The 12,179-nt window shown below is 30.6% G+C and overlaps 3 protein-coding genes across 3 annotated transcripts in view; all 3 read right to left on the bottom strand.

The window, feature by feature from the left end:
• Window positions 1-3,136, bottom strand: part of LOC145314169 (uncharacterized) — a 6,880-nt gene extending 3,744 nt beyond the window's left edge. Inside the window, exons 1-7 of the mRNA XM_080153979.1 lie at window positions 2,946-3,136; window positions 2,486-2,688; window positions 2,038-2,168; window positions 1,588-1,698; window positions 1,390-1,431; window positions 1,106-1,241; window positions 110-178 (exon numbers count right to left, since the gene is read on the bottom strand). Of these exons, the coding sequence (XP_080010105.1) occupies window positions 110-178; window positions 1,106-1,241; window positions 1,390-1,431; window positions 1,588-1,698; window positions 2,038-2,168; window positions 2,486-2,688; window positions 2,946-3,075 (822 nt within the window). The 5' untranslated portion in view covers window positions 3,076-3,136. The remainder of the gene's footprint in view (window positions 1-109; window positions 179-1,105; window positions 1,242-1,389; window positions 1,432-1,587; window positions 1,699-2,037; window positions 2,169-2,485; window positions 2,689-2,945) is intronic.
• Window positions 3,136-10,737, bottom strand: LOC145314174 (uncharacterized). The gene is made up of 11 exons (XM_080153986.1): window positions 10,687-10,737; window positions 10,440-10,539; window positions 9,768-9,970; window positions 9,442-9,560; window positions 8,812-9,168; window positions 8,388-8,583; window positions 7,833-7,985; window positions 7,427-7,564; window positions 5,077-5,165; window positions 4,117-4,287; window positions 3,136-3,624 (listed from the first exon to the last, which is right to left on the bottom strand). The coding sequence occupies exons 2-11, from the start codon at window positions 10,534-10,536 to the stop codon at window positions 3,468-3,470; spliced, it is 1,680 nt and encodes a 559-aa protein (XP_080010112.1). The 5' UTR covers window positions 10,537-10,539; window positions 10,687-10,737; the 3' UTR covers window positions 3,136-3,467.
• LOC145314180 (ketosamine-3-kinase-like) lies at window positions 10,724-12,179 on the bottom strand. The gene is made up of 2 exons (XM_080153993.1): window positions 11,674-12,179; window positions 10,724-11,522 (listed from the first exon to the last, which is right to left on the bottom strand). The coding sequence occupies exons 1-2, from the start codon at window positions 11,827-11,829 to the stop codon at window positions 10,815-10,817; spliced, it is 864 nt and encodes a 287-aa protein (XP_080010119.1). The 5' UTR covers window positions 11,830-12,179; the 3' UTR covers window positions 10,724-10,814.

Raw genomic sequence — 12,179 nt, 5'->3', positions numbered from 1 at the left:
TTATTTCAACAAGATTTGACTAGATATTAAATTCTAAAAGACCTAGTCCCAATAAATTAGATTAAAACCTGCTAAAATGTGTAACATTTTTCAAGACACACAAACTTACCTTATCCAATAATTCATCTTTTATTTCATTTTTATCATCTTCTAAGTCAGATTCAAATTCTTCGTCGTCCTTAAAAGTAAAAAGGATTGAATTAGTACTCAAAACCTATAAAGGGGACTATGCACAAACAAGAGCAAGTGATTCTAAGCACCTTCCAGCAGTGATGCTAAATATTTTTTTGTGAATATACTAGGGTTATGTTTAATTTAGTTATACCAACTAAAAACAATTGAGTTATACCATTGTTTTCGTTGAATAAAACTTTGAAATGTTACCTAAGCATTTTTTGGTGAAATGTCATCAAATGTTTTGTTGAGTTTAAAGATTCAAATAACACGCCAAAACATAATCAAATGCTGTAAATTACGAAAGTATACTATTAAAACTATTAACAATATTACAAGTTACCATCCCTTTTTCTGAATTGACATTTTTCATTGAAGAAGTTTACTTTTGTGTCACAGTAGTTTGAACTCAACAAAACATATGATATTATAAAGACAAAAAGCGTCTAACATTTCAGTTTTTTCAAATAAAACCATTATGAAATATATTTTTTTAAATTGACATAACGATATTAAACCTAACCCTAGTATTTAAACCAAAAAAACATTTGGAATCATGGCTGGAAGGTGCTTAGAATCACTTGCTCTCGTACGTGCATTCTTCTCTTTAGAATAAGCCCAACTCAATGCAATGACTAAAGCGTAAAATACCTATAATATTTCCTCTGATTACCAAGAAAGGTATTATTTAACTAGGTAATGCCTTTACACATTAAAAAATACTTAAAACTATGTCCCAATTACTTTTTCTTTCTTGGGTTAATGCATTGTTTTCATATCAAGACTAGACACGCGGCAACCAAAGGCCTTATTTAATTCTGCAACCGAAGCAAGACTTACTGTTTATAAACAATCTGCAAAAATATTCATGTTACAAATCAAATCGCCTATTTTTTTCAGTAAGATACGAAGCTAGCCGCAAGAAAATTACCTGATCAAAGTTATAGTCTTCATCCATATTATCATCAGATGGAATATTGTCAGCAATGTCATTATTTGTATTAGTTTCTTTATGCTCAGATGTAATCTCCTGTTTAGTTACAACTTTGCCAGATTCAGTCTTTTTTCTAAAATTGTATTTTTATTCATATGACTTCAATTACAAAATTTAAAAAAATATACCTACCTTCTTTTAATTCAACTTCTTAATAAATTAATTTTTTTATAAAAGTTATCATGTGATAGGTATGATAACAGTGATGAAAATATACTTACTTTTTAACTTTCTTCTTTACATCTTTATCTGCTTTTGGTTTCCTAAAATTAAATCTAATATTTTTTGATCATAGTTGATTTAAAAATCAAAAAAAAAAAAAAATAGGCATAGAAAATCACTTTTACCCATAGCCGTAGGGAAAGATATACAGACAAATTGAGAAATATATTAGTTTTAATATTAGAAAGTTATCTCACCTTTTTGTTGTTTTTAAATTAGCTTTAGATGTTTCCTTATCTTGATAATTGTAATTATAACCATCGGAAATGTCAGGATATTGTGGAAACAACAGGTTTACATTCGTTTTCCTAAATCAAATAATTTTCAATCATAACACATATTAATGATCAACAAAGAATTGACTAATCCTATTAGATAAAGAAGTTTTCTTGTCTAAAGATCTCAATAACTGGTGAACCAATTGAGTTCTCTTTTTTTTAGGTAAGCTTGCTCCTGTGATGGTTTTAGGCCATAATATTTTCAGATTTCAGTTTCCATGGATAGTTACAAATTTAGGTAAATTAATGTAATATTATTTTTCCCAATTATTAGGTATGTGAGAAATTCTACACTTAGTAACTGAGTGATTAATTGGGAGGAATGAAAGGAGTGTGAATTAATTTAAGCGTTATTAATAAAATTCTTACGTTTCTTCAAATTCAACAATGCCAGAACCTTCAACTTTAACCTCTAATTTCTCTACAACTTTCTCTTCAAATGCATTTTTTATTTCTTTTTCTCTCCAACTTAAACTTTTAAAATTTGCTTCAATTTCAACCTTAAGAAAGAAAAAACACATTAAAGGTTTTAAAGCTAATTTTTTTACTTTTCTTTATAATCAAGCTGTATGTATATATACAACAATAAACATCATTATTTTAGAAATGAAGCATATCAGTAAACTATGGTATTGAATTGGATTATAATATTTAGTATATTTATCTGTTGCTTAATATCATCTTCTTTGAAATAAAGCGTAGAGGTTTTAAGCAAGTAGACTATATTTTTAATAATATTTTAGTTAGTTACTTAAACTTATTTGAAACGGATGAACCATAAAGTAGCAGCGCTACTAAAATTAAACCTAAAACATACCTGGTGATAAATATCATAAAGAAGGCCAAACTCAATGCCCCTTGTGGCCAGGTTGAGCAAGAATGCCGCGTACTTTACTTTATCCCACAGCTCGTGGCTTGGCTTCAGGTTGCAGAGGATCTCATGAAGAACAGCAACACTGAAGTTTAGGCTGGTGGGGTTCTCTCTACTACAAAGAACACCAAGGCTTGTGTCAAAGTAATCTAAATAATATCTAATTAGTAAAGAAGTCAAATTAAAAAACAAGCTGTTTATCACAAAAGTTCAAAAAGAAATATTTCATATGAAGCCAATTTAAAAAAATCGTTATGAAATTGTATATTATTTGTTAATAACAATTAATGCATATCAACCTACTATGTAGACATTATAATATACCTAGCCTTTGGCCGTCAAAAAAGATAAAGGATATAAAAGTTTTCTTTATAAAAATATCCCTTCTTGTCCAAAGTATGCTTACCTATTGTGAAATCACATTTTGTTTGCAGATTATTGGACAAAGAGTCATAGAATTGCTGCAGCTCATCTGAAGATATCTTTTCTTGTTTCATACTCTCAATTACTGACATTTTTGATTCCAGTTCCGGCATTTTTCTTTTAATTACAATATTTTTTATTTATAATTTAATTATATAAATTATAACATTATGTTCTGTAAATTAGAGTTTAGTTAATAAACTTAAACGAGACTTATGACATATAATATTTACAATCATAAAAAAATTCAATAAATAGGAAGGTACATAAATATAGGTAAGTTAAAGAATTTATTTGGTAAATTGCGCGGATACAAAGATAGGTTAAATGGAAAAAAATGAGGAAGAACACATCTTATTTCCTGTAAAACTATCCTTGAATCCCTTGTAATTTAAGGAAGTTTGATTTGAGCTTTAAAAGCTTAATTTTTAAATGTAAAACAAAAAATTATGTAGGTACCTACTATTCGAAGATGAAATAAATCATAAAGGAAGGCACATTATTGTTACTCAACTTTGTGTATTAATCCTGTTTGTTTGATTTCTTGGTACTCTTTGAAATGATAAATTTTGAGATGATATTCTAGGCCTCTTGTTTTGATATTACAGAATTGACACTCTACTTCCAGCTCCTCTTTTGTATGCATTTTAGAAACATGTAACCTGCAAGAAAAACTTTTTAATCTCCCAAAAAAATTCATCTTTTATTCAATAGTTATTCATCGAATCGTATTATAGACAGCTTATATTTAAAATATAAAATGAAAAATTAGAACAAAAAATTAAGAATTGTAACAAAACTGGTAATTTGATTATTTTCAAATAAATATACGTGGAAAATTGTCTGTAATGCGATGCTATACATGAATTTTCAGAATGGCTGAGAACTGGTTCTAATCCAGCAGATATTAGTCAGTTTATGGTCCGAATTCATATAAACATCTTTGAACGTCCAGTAACATGAGTAACGTTACTAACAATTATCTATAATTAACCCGTTGAGAATGCAAGACCTTTGCAATTAAGTAGATAGTATATATGTATAATTATTTTAGTTTATAGACTACAGACCTCCCATCGTCAACTAGCTTAATCACTAAAACTTATCCAAAGAAATCATAGAATAATAATGATAAAAACGTAAAAAAAACTTACTTTAGATTAAAGCTGCTATTTGTTTTATAATCACAAAAATTACAAAGATTATTTTTAGTATTATCATGAACATTTCTTATGTGTTTGTGCATCCCATCTTTTTTACTAAAAGTTTTCTCACAGATGGGGCAGGGATATCTTTGTTTTTGTACTGTCGAAGAACAATTTAACCTAAAAATAAACAAGGATTATTACAATAATTATTTTACATACGTAAAGTTTTAAATTGAATTTGGAAATCAGATATTATTATTTAGAAGGACAAACATGTAATTGTTAGGGAACACAGACAAAGAAAAAACGTAAAATTGTCATTTGGATAAAAAACTTCATGACAGAAGTAGTGCAACTTTATACAAAAGTCCAATAAGTTCAATTGAAAAAACCTAAATTAAAAAAAAATATTTCAATCACAAATATTCTAGCAATATCAAATCTGCTGAGACAGTCCTGGTTTATCTATACTAGTGGCTTCGCCCCTAGCCTCTAGGGGCTGTGCCCCAAGAGGTATAATTACATCTTCTATTACTTACCCAGCAGAACGGATCACAAATTTTCGCACCTACCCAGCAGGAAAACATTTTGCGATTAAATTCGCAAAATTCGTAAATTTCGTAAAATTCGTAAAATTCGTAAAATTCATAAAATTCATAAAATTCGTAAAATTTGTAAAAAAAAAAAAAAAAATGGGGGGGGGGTTTGTTTTTGGGGGGGTTGGGGTTGTCCCACCCCCCAAGAAAATAGCTTAAAACCACCGCAGGACCAATAGGTATATACCCTGAAGAGTAGAATCCGATTTGTTCAGTGGTTACCGAGATCTTAAGCTTCAGACGGACAGACAGACGGACAGACATCGTTCTACTTTGTATTATAGATGACACATTTGCTACAATAGTAACAGACATACAAAATAGTAATTAAGAATAGCTGCGCTATAAAAAAAAATCAAGCCTAGCATACCTAAAATGTTGAGCTAATGACTTGACATTTTTACCACACTCCGGACAAGGTTTAGCTGGCCGTAAATGTTTCTTCATGTGCACCCGTACCTTAAATAATAAGACTTTTTGGTGCTTTCCTTCAATGTACCTAGCTAGCACTAAACCCCCTCTCCAATTTTTAATAAACTAAAAATAATAGGGTTATTTTTTTCTCTATGACTACTTATATAACCCCTATAGGAGATCCTAACCCTAAAGGCCCACCCTGTATCCAATATAAGCTCATTTAAACACTAACTGACAAAAACTACCTCCCCTCTTATTTTAAATATATTTTAAAATAATTGAGGGGTGTACTGAGCTTAACTAGTGAAACCACCGACTTTCTTTCATATAATAATAAAATTGAAACATAAAGAAAAGACTGATTGGAAGCTTTGTAAGAGTAAGGGGGGGGGAAAGTTCTGACACATTTGCGTAAACCTGGTGTATAGGCTTTATCTTTGGACTGAGAGGATAGGTTATTAGGGATAAAATCATTCTTATATGATGAACTTCCCCCAGATTTAAGATTTTTTGGATAGGCCTCCAGGTTTCGGAGCTCCAGGCCTCCAGGTGGTCTCTCTACAGGTAAAAATGAAAAAAAAAAAATTTTTAAGAGTTAGATGTCAGCTTATGAGACAAAATATGTAGGGTAAGGGGGGGAAGTTTCGGTAAGGGGCTATTCTCGGTAATTTCGACCTACCTTCATTAAATGACCTTTTTCTCCATGTTCCTTTCAAATGACAGAAAAAAACATAAAAGCAAATTTGTGAGATGAATATTAAGGGTACTTATTGGGTCTCAAAGTCGGACGAAAAATTTTTTTTTCCAAAAAATTTTTTAGTAGGTGTGTAAAGATCGACCTACACAAAAATTGGTAAGACCTAGAGCTGATCTGAAAAACTTTTTGAACTAGAAATTGCCCGCTTTTTCCAAATCCGTTGAGAGCTTTAAAATCGGGTTAATATTTTTTTCAAAAATGACCAAAGTTGGCGCCGGGGGAAAAATCGGTAATTTCAAAAGAAATTAAAATTCAACTTTTAAGGTCATGTTTTCATGTTTTCTTTTGTCAAATCTATTATTCCATATGGACTTTTTAAGAATTAGGCCTAAAAATGAATAGAACAGATAAAAAACAAAAATAAAATTAATTTTATTTTTTGAATCAAAATTTTGCGAGGAAAAAATCAAAATTTCTGGTCCTTTGAAAAAAAAATATTTTTGACATAGGAGAAATAGTCCGATCTTTATAAATTTTTTGGTGGTTAATCCCAATCACCTATACTAATTATGATTTATTACGCTTGTTTGGTCGTTTGGCCTTTTTTCATCGATTTTTTTAAGGTTAAAATGTAGTCAAGATTTTTTGCAAAGATGACACTTTTGCTTCAAATTCAATTTTTGAGGTCAATTTTTAATCAATTTTCATGTTTTTTGGGCTAAATCTATAGTTCAATGTGAGCTTTTTTAGGATCAGGCCTAAAAAGTAATAAAATACGTTTTTTTCTTATATTAATTTTAAGTTTTTTTTTAAAAAAATTTTGAAAAAAAAAATCGAAAATTCGCGTCTTTCAAAAAATTCATTTTTAACATAGAAGGAATAGTCCGATCATTATGAAACTTTTTGTGGATAATCCCTATAACCTATACTAATTATGATTATTTATGTTCGACTGGCCGTTTGGCCGTTTTTCATCGATTTTTTTTAGGTTGAAAAAAATTACCGATATTTCCCCCGGTTGTGGGGAAATATCGGTAACTTTTTTGCGGTCAATTTCGGCCAACTTCTAAAAGTCCTAGGATAATGTCCTTTTAGGACCTGATAGTCCTTTCCGTAAGCTTTCTACTGGTCTTGGTTTCATTTGAAAATATTAATATTTACCCCATTTTTTTTCAAAAAAACCGAAAAAAACCCGAAATTTCCCCCCCCTTACCCTATGTTTTTTCTTCAAATATGTGAATAACAATCAAAAAGAAGCATATTTTGTTTTATAAGTTAACCTGTAACTCTTCAAAAAAAAAATCTTATTTTTAATTTTTACCTGTACAGAGACCACCTTTAGGCCTGGAGCTCCGGAACCTGGAGGCCTATCCAAAAAATCTTAAATCTGGGGGAAATTCATCCTATAAGAATGATTTTATCCCTAATAACCTATCCTCTTAGTCCAAAGATAAAGCCTATACACCAGGTTTACGCAAATGTGTCAGAACTTCCCCCCCCCCCCCTTATTATTTAATTTTCTTGCTTTAGGCTGTTCTGAATTAGCACAAAAACACTAGAGTAGGAAAAACAGTGTACACAAATAGAAAATAACACAAATATTCACCTTCATTGCTCTGTTAGTAGTGAAGTCACAGAAATCACACTTGTGAATCTCAGTGCTGTGAATGTTCTTAATGTGACCTCGTAAACTGGGCTCTCCAACTAGTTTCCCACAAATGTGGCATGGCACCATTTTTTTCTCCTAGAAAAATAAAAATATTGAAGTCTTTGAAAAGCTAGGTGAGTCTAATGAAAATTCTTAATTTATTGAAATAGATGTTAATAACAGCCTAGCGAAAGATTGGGAAAGTGAATATTTTTTCCAATAAAATTCAATATACCTACACATTTTCGTAATGGGAAGACAGACCAATGTCCAATAAATTATTTTAGAGAAATATCAAACAACTATGTAAGTGCAGCAGAGAAGATTTTCACATAAAATTTCTAATTGCAATGAAAGGATTTACCTTAGTATATAAATTTTCAGTCTGATGTTCTGTTGTCATGTGTCTCCTTAATGTTCTAATTCCAACAAACTTAACTTTGCATATTTCACATGAGTATGGATGTGTCTCTGCGTGTTCTTGATATTCTTTGAATGTCTCGGACTGGTGGCCACACTAAACATAGAATTAAGTTTTAGTTTATCAATATTAGTTAATTATCATTACAAAGATAATGAAGAAAATAGCCTATCATAACTTGTCCTAAAGTAATAAACAAACGAACGAAAAACAACCCCTCCATTCCCAAAATTCAATGTATTAAAAAATGGGGGAGGGTGTAAGTGCCCAAAAGGTATTTTGTGTAAAAGCGCCAATAGTACTAGTATGCCATAAGAAGTGCAGAAACAACGTGTCGAAGCAACTTTTAAGGCCAAAAAAAACAGTGGAAATCAAATTTTAGTAAAAGAATTTAAAAATGTAATATTCGTGTGTATAGTACAGGTACATAGTGCGGGAGAAAAGGGCAGACATACATATCCAATTTATATGGAGTAACAATGCTGAAAAAAAACTAACCTGAGTACAAAGACTGCTGTGCTGCTTGAATGTGTGCTGGTCTATTTGAGCATGATAATCAGAGGAATAATCACAACTGGAGCATTGGAACATTTTATTTTTCTTCTCCTTCTTAACATAATACGCTTTCTTCTCTTTTGGACTTTCTTCTTCGTATTTCTCTTTTTTCACTCGCTTTAACTTTTTTGGAGTTTTACTAACAAAATTGAAAAGTTATTAAAGTTGTTTGAAATATATTTGTTCTTGTCTAACATATTAGGTCGATTCGATACATAGTATCAGATTTGTAAGATGCAAGAACAATATAGTAAATAAGTGGCGCAGCAAAAACAAGCTAAAAATATATCAAAATGTATTTACACGAACAATGAACAGAAGGCATAGTAACAATGTACTAATACTATTGATAAAAAGATATACTCACTTTTTCTTTAGTTTGATTTTACTCTTCTTTTCTCCAACAATAATATTGTCTTTATTATCATCAATATTATCATCAGCTATAGAACAGTTAACCTTTGTATCAAAAAGATTTTCTTTGTCAGCTGATTCGTCCTCATTCTTTTCAGGTTTAACAGTTATATCATTCTTGTCCGACAATATAAACTTTGGTTGTTCACTGATATGATCTGCAACTACGATGTTGCTCATTTCAAATGGATCTCCAATGCCATTGCTATTCTCAATAAAATCCTTATCATTCTCAATGTCATTTTCGTAATAGTCAATATCATTATTAAGGTCAGCATGATTGGAATCACCTTGGCCGTCAATGTCTTCACTAAAAACAAAGTACAATATACAAAATATAATTCAAACACAGTTTAATAAATTTACACCAAATTCATCTTTAATGCTCAAAAGTAAAATAATCGAAGATACTTTTAGAAGAGTTAACGAGTTTTTTTTTATTGTTGTAAGGCATTCAATAACATTTTGAATAATAAGTTTTATGCTCATCGGATATAAAAACATTATTTTCTCCCCTATTACTGTATCTCATTCCCACAAATAAGGAAAATTTACCCATAAGAATAAAAACATCAAAACAAACCTTTTAATTTCAGCAAGTAAAGCCAACTGGTCAACTTGTTCAATGACCATGTCTAATAGACGTGTCTGAATTGTTCTGTGCTTCCAAGTTAGATTTTTTGATGAAGTTTCATACTCCATCTAAAATAAGAGTAAGTTAAATCATGAACATGGCTTTTTTAGATGAAGAATCAATAACCCCATTTTATCATTACATAAATATAAAAAGTTACTAGGTATCAATAAATCATGTTTGTTTCATTTTGATTTTAAAAAGAAAATATCTAGGATTACCCTGCACTTAAAAAACATCCCTGCTGCTATATAGTAATAATTAAGACAACGTACCTCATGAAAGAAGTTAAAATAGGTGAGAAAATTCTTGCTTCTTGTGGCAAGATGCAAGATAAGTGCTGCATGTTTAATCTTATCCCAAAGCGGATGGCTTGGCTTCATGTTCACTAGAATCTCTCTCAACATGGCGGCTGCAAATTCTATTGCAGTTGGACATTCCCGGTCCTGTAAATCTCCAATTATTTCATCAAAGTAATCTAAAAAAATTTGGAATATAATTTTTACAACATCATTAATATTTAATTTATTAAGAGCGGTAATCTTCAATTCAATACTTAGGACCAGGTTAACAATAATTTGCGTATATAAAAGTGAATGAATTAAAGAGCATATGAAATCTTATAATTTCTCTTAGGAGCCTTTTCCTCTTAGGGTTGTATGTGTCAATAAATTTTAAATTCAATTTAAACTTTTTGTATAAAATAGGAAGGTTTTTTTTAATATGTAGCTGAAAAATTCGAGGACTACTGAAGTGATTGAGTTCTCCATTTTTGGGAAGCTTCACATAGGTCCTGGAATGGTTTTAGGCTGTTTATTTTTTTGTTTTAAGTCTCGGAATGCTTTTTGACTATTTTTCTATTTTCCCTAGATGCTAGAGGCGCAGTCGCTAGTAATATTTAAAGATTTATTAAGTGGATATTTCGCAATGAAAGGAAAATGTATTACCTAAGGTGTAAACAACTTCACCATCTTCTTTAGCTGGTTCTTTCTCCCAGAAATATTTGAATTGATTTTCCAAATCCTTATACTCTCCCATTTTCATTTCCTGACCAAAGAAACAAAAATGTCATATTTTAATTTTAAAAATTTTAGATAGTGTAGGACAGGTATTAACAACTTATTGATACCTACCAACTAAATGAGAGCAACAAGATTTTAAAGCACATATTTTGCTATTATATAAAAAACTCACCTTAATTTTGTTAAATAAACATATTATACCATTAACATTTTTTTTTCTGAAAAAAGGTTAAATATTTTTATTCAAATGCTTATGTAGTAAGAGCCAATTACTAAGAATATCGGAGTCGTATAATTAAATTACATCAAATCTTTGATAATTCTTAGAGAGGAAGCACGGTATCCTGAACCAAAATGATTCCAATGGTTTAGTTGGTGAAAAAGCTGATACAGCTTGTTTCTTTGTTCAAATCCTGGTTGCTTAGGAATAATAGCATGGTAGGCGGAATAAAAATCCTTGTCAAATCCGCCAAACATTTTAGCAATGCCCAAATCATATTCATCATGTCCATAGAAGCAAGCAGCGTCAAAAACAACTGGTTCGCCGTTGCACTGTGCTGCATTGCCACTCCATAGGTCGCCATGTACAAGAGAAGGTTTTATTTCGGGAATTTCTTCGAAATAATCACCAATTCTAGCTTTGAATTGTGGCCAAAGTTCAGATGATTCTTTGTCTTGCAACCTATCAACTTGTTCTTGCAGCTTAGCTGTATAATAATTGACCCAATTATCTTGCCATACATTAGATTGAGGTAAAAATCCACAGCAAGTTTGTGTATGAAATCCAAATTTATTAATATAATCCGCTGAACCATCTCGCCGGCTATTATGTAGATGCAAATTAGCCAGGGCAGTACCAAGGGAAGATTGATTTGTTATGTATTTCATGTCAAGGTATTCCATGATTAAAATTGAACCAGGCCCTTCTGGATTATCCGTCACCGCATAGGGATGAGGAACTTTAATAGTATTAGTTGATTCTATTTCTTGCAAGCTTTTTAACTCTCCCTGTAAAAAAAAGCAAACCTGTTTTTCAACATATTTCTTATTCAGTTTTCTCGGGCAAATATCATCATATTTATATTTAGATGAAACAAATCTAGTTCCACTACAATTAACAAAACTATGTTGAATTTTGTAAATCATAATTAATACAAACCTCAAACATAAGATCTGCGCCTTTCTTTGTATTTTTCTTGACAAATATCTTCCCCTTGTCCGTACTAAAAACCTCTCCCTGGCTGATACATCCTCCTCCCCCGCAACCCGTCCTTTTCACAATTTCAAAACCGAGTTTTCTCAAACATTCTTCCATTTTCAGGAAATTCTCTAGCTGTAGTAAAAAAAATGGGCTAAATACATGACCTCAAAAATATTAGAATCGTTTAGAAAGACTGCATAAATTATGAAAAGTAAACAATAGAGATGTAAAATGTTAGCCGACAATACCCAAAAACCACCTAAGCTATCAACTAATTTTTAAGTGAAAGTGTCGGTTGCCCGGTTTTTGACATTTATTTTCGGTTAGGTCGGTGAATACAATGTAAAACTTACAAAAACTAATAGAAATATCAATAAAATATTATAAAATCCCACAAATAACACTGAAATAGTTAATAATTGAGTATTTGTTTATTTTTTTCTTATTAGATTTTTTAATGTTTT

Source organism: Acartia tonsa, chromosome 3 (genome assembly GCF_053477335.1).
Source record: "Acartia tonsa isolate MP-2025a chromosome 3, ASM5347733v1, whole genome shotgun sequence".
NCBI lineage: Eukaryota > Metazoa > Arthropoda > Copepoda > Calanoida > Acartiidae > Acartia > Acartia tonsa.
This window is presented reverse-complemented; position numbering and strand designations above follow the sequence as displayed.

What these genes read in the sequence shown, in the direction of transcription:
- LOC145314174 (XM_080153986.1), bottom strand. Translation starts at nt 10,536, where the DNA reads ATGAAAATGGGAGAGTATAAGGATTTGGAAAATCAATTCAAATATTTC. An exon ending in ATTTTAACTTCTTTCATGAG is followed by an intron (nt 9,561 to 9,767) that starts GTACGTTGTCTT and finishes CTCTTATTTTAG; the next exon opens with ATGGAGTATGAAACTTCATC. An exon ending in TCATTAGCTCAACATTTTAG is followed by an intron (nt 4,288 to 5,076) that starts GTATGCTAGGCT and finishes GTTTATTTTTAG; the next exon opens with GTTAAATTGTTCTTCGACAG.
- LOC145314180 (XM_080153993.1), bottom strand. Translation starts at nt 11,829, where the DNA reads ATGGAAGAATGTTTGAGAAAACTCGGTTTTGAAATTGTGAAAAGGACG. An exon ending in GCGCAGATCTTATGTTTGAG is followed by an intron (nt 11,523 to 11,673) that starts GTTTGTATTAAT and finishes TTTTTTTTACAG; the next exon opens with GGAGAGTTAAAAAGCTTGCA.